The 19,159-nt window shown below is 37.1% G+C and overlaps 1 protein-coding gene across 15 annotated transcripts in view; it reads right to left on the bottom strand.

The window, feature by feature from the left end:
* The window catches only part of SYNJ1 (synaptojanin 1), a 91,078-nt gene that overhangs the window by 27,852 nt on the left and 44,067 nt on the right, over positions 1 to 19,159 (bottom strand). For 6 of the 15 annotated variants that reach the window (XM_061415757.1, XM_061416189.1, XM_061416103.1 and 3 more), the window contains exons 11-21: positions 18,851 to 19,003; positions 16,184 to 16,349; positions 13,917 to 13,940; positions 9,663 to 9,854; positions 7,528 to 7,612; positions 4,246 to 4,386; positions 3,029 to 3,221; positions 2,633 to 2,791; positions 1,335 to 1,491; positions 629 to 746; positions 314 to 529 (exon numbers count right to left, since the gene is read on the bottom strand). In XM_061415757.1, coding sequence (XP_061271741.1) covers positions 314 to 529; positions 629 to 746; positions 1,335 to 1,491; positions 2,633 to 2,791; positions 3,029 to 3,221; positions 4,246 to 4,386; positions 7,528 to 7,612; positions 9,663 to 9,854; positions 13,917 to 13,940; positions 16,184 to 16,349; positions 18,851 to 19,003 — 1,604 coding nt within the window. The remainder of the gene's footprint in view (positions 1 to 313; positions 530 to 628; positions 747 to 1,334; positions 1,492 to 2,632; positions 2,792 to 3,028; positions 3,222 to 4,245; positions 4,387 to 7,527; positions 7,613 to 9,662; positions 9,855 to 13,916; positions 13,941 to 16,183; positions 16,350 to 18,850; positions 19,004 to 19,159) is intronic. The other 9 variants (XM_061415930.1, XM_061416359.1, XM_061416441.1 and 6 more) reach the window with 2 other exon arrangements.

Raw genomic sequence — 19,159 nt, 5'->3', positions numbered from 1 at the left:
ACGGTGGTTTACTTGCTAAATCGTGTCTGACTATTGCAATCCCATGGACTTAGCCCGTCAGGCTCCTCTGTCCATGGGATTTTCCAGGCAAGAATACTGGAGAGGGTTGCCATTTCCTTGTCCAGGGGATCTTCCCAACCCAGGGACTGAAGCCAGGTCTCTGGTGCTGCAAGCAGATTCTTTACTGACTGAGCTACCAGGGAATTTCCACAAATACTCACATACTAGTCAAATACTAAGAAAGGTAACTTTTAATACAGAAGATATTATTTGTGAATCATGAGTTGCTTTTTTTTTTTTTTACATTACTCACCTTATGAGTATAACTTCACCGAAATTTGTAAACTGCTGTAAAAGCTCATCAATCAAAGCATCGTTGAAAAAATTATTTTCTGGTAAAGAGCTTTTGATTGAGACCAACACCGTACCATCTGGTGGACCCTGAACTGCGATTACTTCTTTATAAATGTTTTGCCTCTCTTCAGCTTCAACTTCAAATATATCAATATCGATCAGGGCAACAACAGGCCTTCAGCATGAAGGAATGGAGACATGTTAGGAACATTACAGAAATGACGTATTTCAAATAAATTTCAAGCATGATTAGAAATACAGAGATTGCTTAAACCTATGGTCAGAAGTCTTCAGCTCAGCCCTTCCGTAGTGCAGCAAAGTGCCAGGAGTCCATGTGTAGAGGATTTTGCTTTCATCTTGAAAACTAGCATTTAGGAGATCTAAATCTTCAGCTGCAGTCAGAATAAAACAGAACACAGGCGAAGTCACCTGAGCATGACAGACCACAGGAGCTCCTTCATTTCACTAGCTTCAGTTGCCTGAGGCTGGGACATCAGACACACTTGCTGATGGGCATGAAGTCTAGACTCTGTTAAGTCAGGGTTTTTTGGTGAGGTCATCATATTATGCTTTACTTAGTTAAAACTACAATGAGCCTTTACTTCTGAGACTTCATGACCAGAGTTTTACAAATAACTGAACAGACAAGTAGCAGTTCAAAATATTTGCAAAACCACTTGAGTTATTCCAGTTAGAAATCTTACTTAGTATTCAGTTGTTAATTGCATAAAAATGTTTTTCCTTGCTTTTCTTTATATGACACTATTTCACTGAAAGAAAACAGATTGAAAAATCAAAGTGTTTATTATAAGCAGGTCTGAGAATTTTTTAAAGTTTTATATTTGAATTATATTTATTTTATTCTAGATAACCTATGCTGAGAAAAAAAAAACGTAGTCCTCTTGGCCTTATTTGGCATTTATATCATTCCCCTCTTCCTTGTAAAATTTGCACTGACTTATTTAAATGAAGATGTCCACCTGATCTATCAAAAGGCCACTTCCGTCTTCTCCAGAGGACACGGTCTGTCCATGCAGGGGTGCGGCACTTTTCACTAGTGTCGTAGTCATCAGAAAACAAGTCGTATTTATATGTTGGAGCAAAGGTCACTTTTCCTTCTAAAAATCCTCTAAAAATCTAAAATAAACATACATAAAGGAAGTTATTTCAAAAAGGCAAAAACATTCTGTTTTCATTCAGGCAGTCATGCACTAAACGTCTATTATGTGCTAGAGACTCGTGAAATCTATGTGCCTCTGAGGAACACTTCTAACTGAATGGAACAGAGCTTAAGGCAAAATGACCTAGGACGCGGGCTTTATCATCTCACTCACTTGATGTCTGAGTAAACAAAGTACAAAAACTCGAACGATGAGCTTCCACCAGACTTTTGAGCAGTATCAAACGTTTAGAACTGTATGGGATTTTGGAAATCACATTGTGTGATGTCTTATTCTCAGGAGGAACTGGGGCCTAAGAAGGTTACATGGTATCCATCAGAATTAAAGTCTGATGATCAGAAAGGTACTCTATCAAGTGGCCTCAATCACCTCTTCCTAAAAATTTTTTTAAAATAAATTCTTCCAAGGACTTCTCTGGTAGTCCAGTGGTTAAGAGCCTACGCTTCCAATGCAGGGCAAGGTGCAGGTTTGATCCCTGGTCAAGAAACTAAGATCCCACATATCACACAGCATGGCCATAAATAAGTAACAAAAAATGAAAGTAGATTACCATAGGATCTTATGAGCCAAACAGCAGTAGCCTTGATGAGTAAGATCTTAAATTTGCTACTGCTGAAAGAAAAAAAGTATCTTCTTCTACTTGAAGGTGAATTTTATAGAGACATGATATACTTTTCCTCCTGGAAATTATTATAAGTTTTCCTTTCCTTTTCCTTTTTTTAAAAACAGAAGGCAAACTATAGATATATATACTTAGTAAAGGCTTCCTGAGTAGTGCTAGTGTGAAGAACCCATCAGCCAATGCAGGAAACATAACAGACCCAGGTTTGACCTCTGGGTCTGGAAAATCCCCAGGAGAAGGGCATGACAATCCACTCGAGCATTCTTGCCTGGAGAATCCCATGGACAGAGGAGCCTGGTGGGCTACAGTCCATAGCGTCACAACAAGAAGGACGTGACTCAAGTGACTTAGCACATACTTATTAAGTGTAGACTCCAAGAGATTGTTAAAAAAAAAAAAAAACTTTAGGGAAAGCATGTTTTCATAATCAGACATCCCCTTCTTCCCAATGCAAGTATCTTAGGTATGTATATACCTGTCCAGCATTTTTCTGATTGATAAGCTGATCTCCTGCAATAAGAGAATCCCAGTTTTGCTGTCTGATAAGCTCTTTCACTTCCTCATTAGGGAGATCGATTCGGTAGTTGAAATCGCCACACCAAAACACATAGTCATGGGAGAAGAGCAGCCTTCCCTGGAAGAAGAGAAACAGAATTCCAAACAATCAATTCACAAAATGTTTTACAACTTTTTCTTTGCCTTACCCCTGCCAGGTTCGATTTATTTAACCCCACAGTAATAACACAAGGAGTTATCTATTTGCTGACATTTCTAGGAGTTATTCCAACTTTTCAAAAACTGATATAGAATATGGGGTGAACTGAAATATGTTCCAAAGCTTCCTTTTCGAAAACAAGTAGCAAGAGTTTACCATTGGAAAACTCAACTTCCGTGCTATTTCTACAAAATCATCATTTCGTTCTTTGACTTGGGATTGTCCCGCAGCGAAGTGGCTGCAGACAAAGCAGAGGCTTGTGGTGTGGAACAGCATTCGTATTGCAACTGCTCCCTTATTTCCAGTTGCGCCTCCCATTCCAGTTTTCACAGTATCAACTGCAACATCCCTTTAAAAGGAAGAATTTGAAATCCAAGATCAGAAATTTCAACAGTTCTGCGTGTGTAAGAAATGAAGAATGTCTATTACATAATTACAACACTATACATCATGGGCATTTTGTAGGGAAGCCTGTGAAATAGTGGAGAGAAACTACTAGCAATTCTTTAATCAAGAACATATTTAAACAAGAGTTACCACATGATACAGGGGTTCCACTCCTGGGGATATATCTGGAGAAAACTATAATTTGAAAAAACACATGCACCCCAATGTTCACTGCAGCACCATTCACAATATCAAGACATGGAAACAACTTAGATGTCTGCTGACAGATGAATGAATAAAGAAGATGTGGTACGTAAATACAATGGAATACTACTTAGCGATACAGACGAACTTATTTACAAGACAGAAACAGACCCACAGACACAGAAAACAAACTTACGGTTACCAAAGGGAAGGCGCAAGTGAGAGGGCATATAGAATGGATAACCAACAAAGACCTACTATATAGCACAGAGAACTATACTTATTTTTTTGTAATAACCTATAAGGGAAAATAATCTTAAAAAGATAGACACACACACACACACAAGTGTATAACTGATCACTTTGTTGTATACTTGAAACTAACACTATTTAAATCAACTATCACCCATCATGCATGTTCATGCACAGTCATGTCCGACTCTTTGCGACCCCATGGACTGTAGCCCGCCAGGCTCCTCTGTCCATGGAATTTCCCAAGAAAGAATACTGGAGTGGGTTATCATTTCCTTCTCCAGAGGATCTTCCTGACCCAGGGACTGAACCCCTGTCTCCTGTGTCTCCTGCATTAGCAGGTGGATTCTTTACCACTGAGCCACCTGGGAAGTCCATATAAATCAACTACACTTCAATTAAAAAAAAAAAAAAAGAACACTCAGAAACAAGAACCATGCGTCAGTGTTTCTCTGAAGCCAAAAATACGCCAGGCCTTTTGGTTATCTGGTGTTAGGAGGCAGCCTTCGGAGCGCCATCTGTCTACTCACCTGATGAAGGGAGCGTGCTGTGGTCTGATAAAAACAAACAGACAGACGCCCACCAACTGCTCAGAGGCCAGCAGCACATACTTGTTGTCTCTGGAGATGGTCTTCTGAAGTTCCGCAGCCCAGAGCTTCTGATTTGTTGTGCTACCAGAAAATATTAACAAGGGAATCTTCAAAAAGACGGTGACAGTAATACAGCCTATTTCTGTAGGACAATTATCAATTATACCTTTATGTGCCCAAATTTAATAAAATTAGTGACATCACGAAATCCACACCAACAGTGAAATCTTTATGCGGGCTGGGTGTTTTTGTCTCCTTTAAAAAAGGAAAACAGAAAACTGAGCCAAAAGAACATCACACGTCAAAAGCCTATCCTATGACTCCTTTACAAAGAAAATTTGAGCTTTCTTATTAAATAAGTGCTCACTGTGTAAGTAATCTCAAGCTTGTATGCTTTATTTTCTCCTTATTTATTCATTAGGATAACAGAGAAGAACATGCTTCCAGATGCAATTTTCCCCTTTTTCTTATTTCCATGGATTATAATATTTAAATATTATGATTTTTTATAATTATATTTATAATTATATTTATATTTATAATTATATTTATATATTTATTTATATTTATATTTATAATTAATATTAAATATTAAATAATATTTAAAAACTTATTATGGAAAATTTTAAACATATTCAAAAAAGATAAGCATAAAATAAACCACCATATACCCATTAACCAGCTTCAACAATTATCCACATTTTGCCAATCTTTCTTCTTCCATAACTCCCCACCACTTTCTCTAATCTTGGAATATTTTACAACAAATTTGAGAAAAAATTATCCATTTTACCCAAAAATGCTTTACTAAGCATCACTAATGCAACAGGATTTTTATTTTTCTGTAATCAAAAGGCCATTATCACACTTAGATATTAACAGTTCCTCAATATCATATAATACTGAGTTCATATTTACATTTTCCTGTTATCTAAAAAAAAAGTTTCTTATAGTAGGTTTCTTTAAAACAAGGTCCAAATAAGGTCTACACATTGCATGTGCTTGTTGCCTCCTCAAGTCTTTCTCAGTCTTTAACTGTCTCTCAGCTTGCCCCATCCTCTTTTTTAATGCTCTTTATGTTTTAAGAAGCTGGGTTATTTGTCTGCAGGACGTTTAACAGTCCAGATTTGCCTGATGTGTCTTCATGATACTTTGCACTTCTGTCAGCTTTGTTTTAAACTGGTAATTAAAGAAGCATGATTCAATTTTATTGATTTGTTTTGGCAAAAATAACCTCATGGTGGTATAATCAGCCTTGCATCACAGCAGGAAGCATGTAATCTCTGAGATATTATATCTAATAGGCTGTTCAGACTGTGACAATTAACTCATTATAAAGAAGTTCCTCCACTGATCCTTCTATAAGGTTTTAACATCAACTGATGATCATTGCCTAGATCCATTATCAACAGGGGTTCCAAGCTAAGTTGCTTCAACTGTGTCTGACTCTCTGCTATCCAATGGACCATAATCTGCCAGGCTCCTCTGTCCATGGGATTCTCCAGGCATGAATACTGGAGTGGGTTGCCATTTCCTTCTCCACCAACAGAGGTTACAACATGTTGATTTCATAAATTCAGCATTCCATGGGCATTTGTAATGAATTGGAATTCTTCTGTAAAGAACTTTTATCAACTATCCAGTTATTATGAAACATGTTTATACAAAGAAGGTAGGGAAAATGCTTGTCTTTCTCTTTATACATTTTCAGAGTAATAGGTTTGTGCCCAAGATGCGTCCTACTCTTTGTGACTCCATGGACTGCAGCCCTCCAGGCTCCTCTGTCCATGGAAATTCCCAGGCAAAAATACTGGAATGGGTTGCCATTCCCTTCTCCAAGGGATCTTCTCAAACCAGGGATCAAACCTGGGTCTCCTGCATTGCAGGCAGATTCTTTACCGTCTGAGCCAACAGGGAAATCCCAAGAACCTCCAACACCAAGCAAAAATAGCCATTTCACCTAAGAACATCCTGATGAAGCAGTAAACATTACTAATTTTGTCAAAGCTCAATCCTAGAAGCCCATCTTTTTATATTCTGTGTAATGAATGGAAAAATACAAACCAACCACTTTTGCTGCACACTGAACACATACATGATGGCTGTTTCAGAAAAAAGCACTCAAGTCTGAGGTAAGAGCTGAAATGCCACTTTTTTTATAGAATATAATTTTTACTTGGAAGAACTAGTGACAGACACACTATGATTATTCAAATTTAGACTATCTGGCAAACATGTTTTCAACCATGCCTGTGTTTTCAAAGGACATGACCTATGGTGTATATTTCTAATAATAAAATTTACATTTTGAAAGAAAAGGGGGAATTTTGATAAACCTGTATTTGCTACTATGATCTTGACAGCTTCCCAATAGTTGAAGAATTTGCTGAAGAGATTAAATTAATTTGGTGATGAAATTAACCAATATTATGTTTTGATATTATACAATGACATGTATCAAAATCTGAAAGATCTACATAATTCTGAAAGATCTACATAATTAGTTTACTACTACTATGTTCCAAATGCCTAATGAATGACGTGTCAAAATCACGCACGGGTAAAAGACAGACCGATGTTCTGGTATAACTGAGCACAAAAAGTTCATCACTATGGTTTCAGATTCCACACTATAACTAACCACCAAAAATGACTATTTGCTGAGTATTATCAGAGAAGAAAAAATCTAAAAAGGCTACTAAAATATTTTGGTTTCCAACTACGTATTTATGTGATTTTCTTCATATATTTCAATCAAAACAACACACTACACAGACTAATGCAGAGGTAGATGTGAGAACCCAGCCATCTTAAACCAGACTAAACAGATTTGCAAGCTATCAATTGATACCATCCTTCTTAGTAAATTTTTGTTTTGGAAAATAGTTACTTTTCAGGAAAAAAATGTGTTACTTATGTTAACATGTAATGAGTTATTATTTTTAAATGAACTGAATGCTTAAAAATTTTTGTCTCTAATTTCTAATGTGATACGTATCAAGAGATAAAACCACATAAATAAAAGTTCTTTAAGATCTTCAACATTTTTAAGAGTGTAGAAAGACCTGAAACCAAAAAGTTTGAGAACTATTATTTGAATTACAGTTTAAAAAGCACCTTCACATATATTATCTCTATCTATGCTTGTAGTAAGTACTTAGTTACCTGTCCCCCATGTTCATCAACTAGAAAGTTTCCCTGTGTGTTACCTGGCTGGCTTACCTTGCATTCACAATGTTTCCAGCATTCAGCTCTACCATTTCCTCAAAACCAATTGCAAATATATCCATTGGTTTACTTCTTTTATCTAAAATTAAGCATCCAAGAAAGCCTTTTAAAAGATGGCCTTAGTTAAACGGCAACTTCCCTACCCCAACAGAACTAAGACGAACATCAGATCTCATACAAGTCCATTTTTGTGTTCCAAGTTTAACCAAAAGCAAATTAAAGGCAAAAAACCATGAGGGGGACAAAATTACTTTCAATTTCTATTTAGGTGACCTAAGTTTGCTTTTCTTGAAGACTATTATTCTTGAAGATAAGTCCTTTCAGAAATCATTTTTGAAAGAACTGTTGTTATGGTTTGAACTATGGACAGCAGAGAAACAAGCCGCTTCTCAAAGGCTAAAAGATGAATCCAAATGGATAAGTAATTACTTAAAATTATTTTTAAATATTTATTTTTAATTGGAGGATAATTGCTTTACAATGTTGTATTGGTTTCTGCTGTACAACAACATGAATCAACCCTAAGTATACATAAATCCCCTCCTTTTTTAGCCACCAAGAAATATTTCAGAAAGAGCACAAACAATAAGGTGGGCGAGTAACCAACTCAAATTAGAGCAAACAGCTGAGAGGGAATTTTACACTTTAATTTGGAAATTCCTAGGTGGAAGCAATCTAGGAAAATGGGAAGTCAGGGCTTCAGACCCCTCTCTTCTAGCCATTAGCTCTCCCATGGCTTACCAAAAGAGAACAGAACTGCTTTAGATAAGCAAGCCCAGGGTAGCCTGGGTGGCCCAAGCATTCAGAAACGGGACAAATAGCTAAGAGAAAGAGCTTATATAAATACGATGAACAAATACTGAGGAATAAAAAATGTAAAGTATTCACTGACTGCTATTGTGTGCAAGGCTTACCTGTGAATCTTCTCTTTTACTACAGACACCTTACGAGACAGATTACATCTGCCTGTTATTTACAGACAGGAAACTGAGGCTCTGGAAAATCTAAGCAACTTGCCCAAGTTCACACACAAAGTGCAGTGCGGCACAACTCCAGAATCAAACTGCCAGATGTCCATCCCTAAATCCTGGCTCTGTCACTGCCAGCTGCATGACGTTGGGCGTGTCACTTCTCTTCCTGTGTCTCAGTTTCCTCATCTAAAAACTGAAATACTAAGAGTGGCTATGTATTAGGTCTGTTATAATGATTAAATGAATAGATGTCAAGTACTCATAATAGTAGTGTTAGCTGTTACTTTATTATTGTTATTACTATTAATACTACAGCTACAATTTCAAGTTAGGTTCAATGTAAAATGAAAAGCAGCATTTTAGTAAAAGTTTAGGGAAATTCCCAGGGTTTAAGGTGTGACTGATTAAAGGCAACTAAAAAAGAAAAATCTGTATCTCACAGTATTTCCTATACATATCTCCTTCATAAATAACACTTGGTAAATGTGTACCATTTTAAAAAGGAATTCAAGTTGAAGCAAACAGTCCTCAAATCCATGATTCTAGTTAAAAATCTTAATACAAGCATCCTCAGCTTAAGTACTGGCTATTAAGAGCTTGGTGGTAGAGTACCCAAACTCAGTGATGAGTTTTTACAAGGATGAATCAGTATTGTTCTGTTACAGGGACAATAAATGTCAAAATGAGTTTTGTAAACCTACTCATGACCTACCCTATTTCTTATCTTAGCAAATAAAGGACTCTATTTGAAAAACAAAATACATTAGGTTTGAAAAATTCTTAATCACAAAATAAATTTGCTATGCATCAGTTTAAAGAATAAAAACAGGAAAAAAAAAATCACATCTTAAAAAAATAAATACACAAACCCACACACAAAAGAGTTATCTACTCATGTATGGATTACATTTTCTGAGAATCAAATAACAAAGAGATTTCTCACTTTACCATAGGTTCCTATGAAGTAGTAGAGAAAAGTCTATGAATACAAAAGACCTAAGATTTGAAGAGATTTGATCTCTAAGAAGAATGCTGGGCTTCAAATGTATATATAGAAGTTTCTTTTATAAAGTACTGCATATTGTGAAGTGCCGCATTTGTTTTCTAGGTTAATACATCAGAGTCAGGGTTAATTAATCCATATTGTAAGAAGCCAACCTTGAAACTCCTGGATGCCAGCTAACTTGGGGGCATCAAGAAGCCAGTCCGTAAGGGTCTGATTCTTAAAAGCTATGCTGCGAAACTGCTTCCCGCCATTCACGTTCCATGTGCCCACACATACTCGAATTTTCTTGGGCTTTGAATACTTGTAGAAATTCTCACACATACTCTTTAGTACTTTAGAAGATGCTGGTAAAAACAAAATACAACAAAATTTTGGGTGCGTGAAAACATTTACAAAAATTGATCTTCATAACTGAGAGATGATGGCTAGAAAGTACAATTACCATCATTGGCACAAACAAGCATCAAATACATGCACAGGCACAAAAGAGATAAGCCTTGAACACAGAGCCCAACACAATGCAAGTAACCAACACACTTTGAAAATATCAACTACGTGAAGTACGACAGCCCAAGTAAAAAAAACTATTACAAAATTAATTCAGCAACATAAAACATGCAAAACAGTTCTGTTTCAGTGAAGTAGTACATCATTTTATGATACACAAAATCAGAGACTGCAAATTTTAAGGAATATAGCAACTGACTTACAGACAACTTTCATTCGGAAGCTAGTAAAAATAAGTTATTTTTCCCCAAAGAAAGATGTTCAAGAACCATGACATATAGGACTCTAACTACTCACAGGTAGCTTGATGAAAAACAGCTCCCTGACACAAACGCAAATCATGGACAATAATGAGATGCTGGAGAATGAAGCCATTACTAAAAGCCTCCCAGATCACAGGTGACACCGTCTTCACCAATGTTCTACAAGACCCCAGACAATCTGCCCTGCCTCTCTACCCTCAGCTGCCATCCCACCCTGTTCGCTCACTGCTCTGGCCCTGGACCCCCTCTGCACTGGCTGCTTCCACTGCTCGCAACACTCTTCCCTCACCGCTTGCAGGCATCAACTCTGCCGTGAGGCTTTTCCTGATCAGCTTATTAAAATGTGCATTCTGTCTCTTACTGTCCATATCACCTCCCTGCTTTACTTTTCTCTATGGTGTTTATTTATTACCATGTACAAACTATGCATTTTATTTATTTATCCTGTTAACTGTCACCCCTCACCGAAAATGGAAGTTCCACGAGGGCAGAAATGTTGGTTGATCTCATTTTCATTTTTTGTGCGGGGGAACCAGAATGAATGGAGCTTCCCTGGTAGCTCAGATGGTAAAAGAATCTGCCTGCAATGCAGGAGACCTGGGTTTGATCCCTGGATCAAGAAGATCCCCTGGAAAAGGGAATGGCTACCCACTTCAGTATGCAAATATATATCCAGAAGTAGATATGCTTGATAATATGATAGTTCTGTGGCTCAGACAGTAAAGAATCTGCCTGCAATGTAGGAGACCCGGGTACAATCCCTAGGTCATGAAAATCCCCTGGAGTAGGAAATGGCAACTCACTCTAGTATTCTTGCCTGGAGAATTCCACAGACAGAGGAGCCTGGAGGGCTACAGTCCATGGGGCACAAAGTAGAACATGACTGAGTGACTAACACATACAGAATGAATATCCTTTCATTTTATTTATTTATTGGGATGTGTGAGTGTATGTGCTCAGTCACGTCTGACTCTTTTCAACCATAGCCCACCAGGATCCTCTGCCCATGGAATTTTCCAGGCAGAATACTGGAGCGCATTGCCACTTACTCCTCCAGGGGATCTTCTCACCTAGGGATCGAACCCGTGTCTCTTGTGCCCCCTGCAATGGCAGGTGAATTCTTTACTGCTGCACCACACGGGAAGCCCCGATAGTCGCTTTATAATGTTGTGTCCGTTTCTGCTCTACAGCAAAGGGAATCGGCTACATGTATACATACATCCCCTCTTTTTTGGATTTCCTTCCCATTTGAGCCACCACAGATCATTAAGTCAAGTTCCCTGTGCTATATAGAAGTTTTGGTCTATTTTATTTGCTCCAATATCTCCAGACTAGAAGAGCACCTGGTACATACTGCTGCTGCTTGCTGCTAAGTCACTTCAGTCATGTCCGACTCTGTGACCCCATAGACGGCAGCCCACCAGGCCCCACCGTCCCTGGGATTCTCCAGGCAAGAACACTGGAGTGGGTTGCCATTTCCTCCTCCAATGCATGAAAGTGAAAAGTGAAAGGGAAGTCGCTCAGTTGTGTCCGACTCTTAGCGACCCCACGGACTGCAGCCTACCAGGCTCCTCTGTCCATGGGATTTTCCAGGCAAGAGTACTGGAGTGGGGTGCCATTGCCTTCTCCCGGTACATACTGAGCGTTCAGTAAACAATGGTTAAATGAATAAACATGAAATACATTTTGAATCCTCAATCTCTCTTCTCCACCTACTTTTTGGCTTCCACCTAACTTTCTGCCTTCTAAACCACATTTCACTTAGATTAAGTCAAATCCTGGCACTTAAAGTGAATAGAAACTTCCTAGGACTTCAATCCATTAATAATGATAAAGAATATGCCCTTAAAAGGGTGGTTAACTGCCAAGAGGAGATGGAAATCAAAATGATCTTCACCTCTCACCAGGTGATCTTATTTTATTATGATATTAATTATTATTTTTGGAATGGATACCAAGGTACAGCAAGCAAGCTTGTGAAAGAATGAGTGAAAAAGGCTGATAACATTTTTGGATTAGAATGAAAACAGTCTGACTTGTGAATCCTACAAAAGAACTGCAGGTTCAGGTGACAAGCACATCCTCACTGTTCCTAGGGCACATGTATACATCTCTGAGTCTGTTATCTGATTACTTGCACAGAGTCTGGGGGGAATGAAAGCAGATTGTTTTTCTGGCCTGTTGATATGGTTAACTGAATGTTGGCTGAACTTGGATAAAGAATCCTTCTCTATTACTACTGATCAACACTGGTCTTTCTAATCGAAGTCACTGACATTGTTACTACTATGAAAACAGCTTCTACAATCCTTTCTACATGAAAACACAAGCTCTATAATTATTTAATGGCTTAAAATATGCAGCAAGACATACAATGAATTGTGTGAAGAAAACCATGTACCACATTGAGTAAGCTACTAAAGTCAGTTTACAAATGGGAATAAAAAGTTTTAAAATTCCTAGTTTATTCTTTTTTAAAAAAACTGGTTGGCACCTTAATGTGCAGAAAGAAATGTGTCTCTGTTCAAACAGATGTCCATCCCTAAATATCATATCATTTCAGAAAACGGATTTCATGATGTTAATTCAAAAATAAATACAAGTGCTCTCTTCCTCCATCTTCTCAAAAACTCACCTACAGTGTCTTAAAACACTCAGAAAAATAACTAAGTGAAACAAAAATCTTAAGTGATACCAAATCTTAAGTGAAGGGAAGAAAAGATGTCTTTTCAGCAAAGTTTCTGGCAAGAGTTCCTTTTGCCACAGACTCAAGTTTAAAGACAAGATCATAAACCTTGTCCAGAGAATGAAGGTATGAGATTTTTAAGAATTGGAATGACAAGAAAAATAAGACCTTTAGGTCTTACACACTTGGCTCTTCTAACTTTGCTAGCAATCTTAATGCTTTTTAAAAGATTTCAGATCATATTTTAGTGCAGGTCTTCCAGTTTCAGAAAATATTTCACACACCATATGAGAAAATGAGTCAATGTCTTTTTTAAAATGTTATGTGTGTGACAAGTGCTATTGAGTAGTTGTAAACATCACAGGTAGTATTTCCCATTAATCTGTAAGAGTCACATCTAGGTTTTTTTCAGGACTTCCCTGGTGGCTCAGTGGTAAAGAATCCTCCTGACAACGCAGGATATGCAGGTTCAACCCCCGAGCTGGGAAATCCCCTGGAGGAGGACATGGCAACACACTCCAATATTCTTGCCTGAGAAATTCCATGGACAGAAGAACGTGGTGGGCTATGGTCCATGGGGTCGCAAAGGAGTCAGACATGACTTAGTGACTAAACAACAATAAAGGGTAAAATATAACACTAATAATGTTTGTTCACTGAAATGTAAAAGTAAAATTAAAACTAGATGACCCATATTTAATTGAAATTAAGCACTTGCTACAAGAAGACAAAGAGCTTGGCATAGCTCCTTCTAAATGAAGTAGTCTGTTTTCTCAAACTTAAAATTCTTTTTCTTAGATTAAAACAAAGCATCAATTTATCCTGTCAGAATCAGAGGGAAAAATAAAGTTTCCATTTATTTGTGGCTCTATTTATATACAACATCCGCTTTTTAAAAAAAATTTGAGAAAAAGTTGCATTTATTGACAGGTTGATTTTCTATACTGTACCTGACTGTAACGTCTGTTCAGAAACTATGGATGCATCAAGAAGAAAACAAAGAGTCATTAGTAACACAGTAAGTTACAGTTGAAGTCGAGTGTTATGACAAAACCTTCTCAGACAGCTTCATTTTTTTCTTTTAGTTTGATGACATTTTTTTCTGATGGCTGAAGGATACCAAAGATAAAATAAATGACAATAACTGATGTAAACCCACTGTAGCTAAGAAAAATCCTACGGGGACATAGTGATGTGCAGAGTTTCACAATCAGAAGGTTCTAGGCCTGCTTTCCAGGCCAGTCCCATATGTATGTCTGTTGAGTGTGCAAGTGCACATACTTCTGAGGGAGAATACGAACCCGAAAACCTAAGAGGCTGGAGGACACTGAAATATTGCAGATACTGCCCTAATGCACACCTTGGAGTATTTTTTGGGACTCACCAGCTGACAGGTACAATCAGTTCAGTTATTAAAAAAACACATACATTCCAACAGAATGACCAGCTATGCAAGATGGTATAAATTCCCACAGGCATGGGGTTTATGGCAAAAATATTTGGGTTTGGGCACAACATTCAAACACTTCAGCAATGATATGCCAAGATAGGAACCTGCTATAAAAACAGTAGCAGAACCCTACACATGTTAAACGGTTAAGGAATGGACAAATACGTCTAACATATGGTACTTTATCTTGAAAAAGACTTGAGGTTTGCTTATAAATGAGCAGGAAGATGCCTGTGCTTGTGAGCAATTGTGAATGCCGGAAGAAGGCTTCTCCGAAACTAGATAGTAAGCTGTGACACCAGATATGGGAGGATCTGGCTCATCACACAGTTGGTGAACAGAGGGAGGGAGAGGTCCATGCACATGTATGTGTGTTTTGTATATTTCTATCCACCTCAGTTCCGCTGAGTACAGCTTTCTGCATTTCTCTAGCACTACTACCACCAGTGAAATATGCATGAACTACTACAGAATTGGCGTTATACTCACAATTTTTCCTGACATAGCATCCCCTTTGGAATAAATTCTCATTCTTAAAATAAGAGCTATAGCAGAATTGACTGTACTGTTTTTTTAAGGGTACGTTCTTCACATAGTAAAATGTGCAGGAAACTAAAAAACTAATGATCAAGTCTGGGAATTATTCAGGTCCCTCACTTCTCTTTCCTTTAATAGCTTACTTTCAGTGGTTGCTGATTAATGCCTCCATATCAAAGAAGGCACGGGTAGAAAGAGGTGATAAGATGCAAATGAGTCAGTGTCTACTGCTGGAAGAAAGCCTGAAGTTAAAAGCAGTAGCTATGATCAGATTCTGGTGTTCAGAGCTTTAGTAGATTTCAGTCCCCCAGTCTACTCACAGATCCCTGAGGAGCTGACTGTAATTAACTACCTTCAGCACCACGCAGAATTCTGAAAGAATCCATGATAACAAGTGATAACCCATGAGGAGGTTATTTGAGGAACAATTTCTCCTAGTTGAACAGGGAAAACTGAAAGGGTTCTTTTGGGAGATAACAGAAGTAAAAAAAAATGTTCAGAGTGCTGGAAAGCTAAAATAGAAAAAAAAAAATTAAGGGAGTCTAATTTAATAAGTTATACAATGTATACTGAGTTTTCCCATGATCCTGCTTAATATGCTCACTGACATGAGCTCAAATTCTTTTGGTTTTAAAGAAACACAGTGAAAAATCAACAGCTATTCTGAAAGCCTGGCATATATTTTATGTCAAATATTAAAATTGGGGATGACAGTGTCCAATAATAAGCAACATTTTAAAATTATTAATATGATTTAAAGCTTATTCAAACAGCAGCACTTAAAAAGTAAGACCAAGTTATAGAAACATCTGGGGTTGTGATTAGTAAAATAACCAGAACAGGTATTGTTTTTTTTCAATAAAGCAATGCTTTCTACATAATTAGGTTACTGAATACTGAAAGTACTAGTTGAATATTTTATGAAATCTTGCCTTAAATAAAGTTAGCAATATTTAAATCATTTCCCCCCTCAATCATAATCTATAAAAGAAAACATGCATGGGCTTCAGTTTACAGCTTAATAATTCTGCTAATGCTATAAATATTTTAGGAGAATCAAACTTCCTTTGGAGAATGGAATTTTAGAAAATTACAATGATAGAAATTCTTTCAAAAAACTATTTTAATCAACTCAAACTAGAAAGTATATATGTAAATAAGTTTACATTCACCTCTTGGACTTTTAGAAGGAATACAGACAACATAAAGTAAAATATAAAGTACGCCTACCACGCAAACTTCCAGTAGTTAAAAGGGCTCGAGCTTTGTCAGCTAAATCACTATTTAGAGTATTTCCCAGGAGCAAAACATCAATTGCTTCTTGCTTGGAGCTGTCAAAGAAGTTATTCTGAATTGTTCTACTAACTGAACGAGCACCATCTTTTAACTTTCCAGCCTGTTGGGGAAAAAAGCATGGACTTTCATTCTACATTGTTTTCACTCAATAGGTATTCTGAAACTTTAGATAAGTTGTATACGACTTCACTGTAGTAAAAGGACCTCATCATTCCATTCTGAATATCAAACTGTCACATTAAAATGTCACATTAAGGTGTCACTGTTTCCTTTCCTCTTTTGGATAACAGCACTGCAGGGAGACAGAAGGGGCTCAGTGCCATAGCTGCATCCACTGATGACATCCAGAGCAGTAAACCTGTGTAACTGTTTACTGGAGAGGAAACAGACTGAAATGTGCTTACTCAAGGCAAGGAGATCACTTCTCCCATTGTGACTGTCAGGCCTGGGGTGGACGGGGCGGGTGGGGAGAAGCAGAGGAGATAGAGGAGGACACACTGCACGTCCGCACTCTCAGAAAAACTCCAAAGCACACGAACAGCAGAGAATAAAACTGAGATTGCTCCCAAGTAACTGATATTAGTTAGAAACAAAACTGAGCATGAGAGTGAAGGTCTAGCCTGTAACATAGAAACTACAGTTTTCTATTTTAGCTCATTTTGCCTATGTAAATATAAAAATATAAACTGCATGCCAATTCCTACAGTGAGAGAGCTGATTATAACTTCTAGTGAACGTTTACTTCACTCAGGTGTGTTAGTTACCATAAAGATATTTTAATCTTACAGATTTTGATGACTGTTTAAAAAAAAGTTAAAAAAAAAAACTTTAGTTTGCAATATGTAATTTTTATTCCTCAAAGAAATAACAAGGATTTGAGGCTTAAAAATGTTATTTCCTTCCATAAAACAAATGTAAATAACATTATTTTAAAAAGGGGACTCACCATTCACATTATCAGGCAATTAATCAAAAGGAACCCAGAGAAAGGAAAAGAAAGAGCAGTTCAGATGTTAGATTTCAGGTCAATTCAGACTAGTATATTTAATACATAAAATTTCATATCTAGTTTGTTAGAAAAGATCACTGAAAATATATGTAACCTCTGTACATAGACAGTCAACTGCAGAAACAAAGAGGCAGAACATAAAAGAATATTTTAAGCAACAGTTGTAGAGAATCAGGTTTAAAAGCAAGAATTATGTTGTTTATTTAAAAAAGAATACATGAAAGTTTAACAACATCAGGTTTTTCAAAACAGGGACCCTTTAAGAAGTAAATATTTGTAAATGTCAATACAAATTATTTCTGAGTTGAACAAAAGGAACTTTGCAGCTAAGGCCAATACTTCTGAACAGAGGCATGGCGTTTTATGAGACACAGAAGAGGAAGAAGTGGAAAACAGAAGACTTGAGATGATGAAATTCAGCTGCTATACTGAAGAGACTAAGTAAGAAACTATACAAGTAGTAAATGTCTCTGTTTCTATTCCTGGGGTAATTTGAGAAATTGTAGGGTTGTAGTACATTAATAAATTCAGCTGAATCCAGAAGCCATAAAAGGTCAATATTTAAGGATATAATGAAAAATATTTCAAGTATGTACCCAAAGTCCCTCAGTAAGGGACAAACACTAAAGCAGAAGCAGTCTGTAGATAATACCAACAAATTAAAGTAATGATGACATACAGATACATAATTACATCCATACCTCACACTTGCAAAGGCACATTTTGATAGCCTCCTTGTCAAGGTAAGATAAGAAAAAGAATAAAAACTTCAGCCCTGATAGCACTGGGTTCATAGGTGGTGTTGCATAAACTACCCATTGATTTATCTGTCCATCCGGCACTTGTCACCCATCTATCCAATTGTATGTGCTGCGGCAAGCACTGGGGACACAAAGGCAAGTAAGGTAAGACCCTTTCTTGGCAAGAGTAACATTTGGGGAGGCGGGAACTTTTGTTTTAATTATGGTTGTGCTGCGCAGCCTGTGGGATCTTAGTTCCCCAACTAAGGATCGAATCCACGCCCCCTGCACTAGAAGCGTGGAATCTTAAACCACTGGGCCACCACAGACGGCCCTAATTAAAAAAAAACAAACATATTTTGGGTAATTCCATAGCAGTCTGGTGGTTAAGACTCTGCACTTTCACTGCAGGGGCCTGGGTTTGATCCCTGATCCAAGGAACTAAGGTCCACATGCTGCCTTGTGTGACCAAAAAAAATAAATAAAAAAGGCAAAGCAAAGGCTTAAAAAAAAACATATTTCTGATTAAAATAAACAGTATAAAAATTAAAACACATATGCAAGTGAAAAATCATTAAAAAAATCGGAAGTAATACGTATGTAAGCCTAGTAGATTATCACTAAACAACTAAATATGTCATACATATATAATATACCTCTCAAACCTAGGGAAATAACTATCCATTCAGTCATTAGTATCCACTAGAGAAGGAGGTAATAAACAGGACATAAAAACATGATGAAACAGAATTCTAAAATAGATACCTTAAAAAAAAACTACTAACTTAAAAGAGTTCATTTAAAGCTTTATTAAAGAAGAAAAAAAGAGGATCTTTTATAATCTAGATCTACCTTAGCCTTTCCTTCAAGGGCTCCAGTTCCTGCATAAATCTTACTGATTGAATCACCATTCACAGACCACATTGATCGAAAAACTTCTTGAAAGCGAGTCACCAACTGAGGCTTTTCAGCTAAACCAAGAGCTTCCAACTGTTTAGTCAGCATCTAAAATAGCAGAAAAGAAACTTTTATAAGTATATAAATACATCCATTACGATGTGACCTTTTAAGAACTACCAGAATCAAACCAAAAATTTATAGTTACAGGATGTTGTGGGTCTGGATTCTGAAAATTCAAGTTTACTAGGCTTTGTTATTCCT

The sequence above is a fragment of the Bos javanicus genome, chromosome 1 (genome assembly GCF_032452875.1).
Source record: "Bos javanicus breed banteng chromosome 1, ARS-OSU_banteng_1.0, whole genome shotgun sequence".
In the NCBI taxonomy this organism is placed as follows: domain Eukaryota; kingdom Metazoa; phylum Chordata; class Mammalia; order Artiodactyla; family Bovidae; genus Bos; species Bos javanicus.
This window is presented reverse-complemented; position numbering and strand designations above follow the sequence as displayed.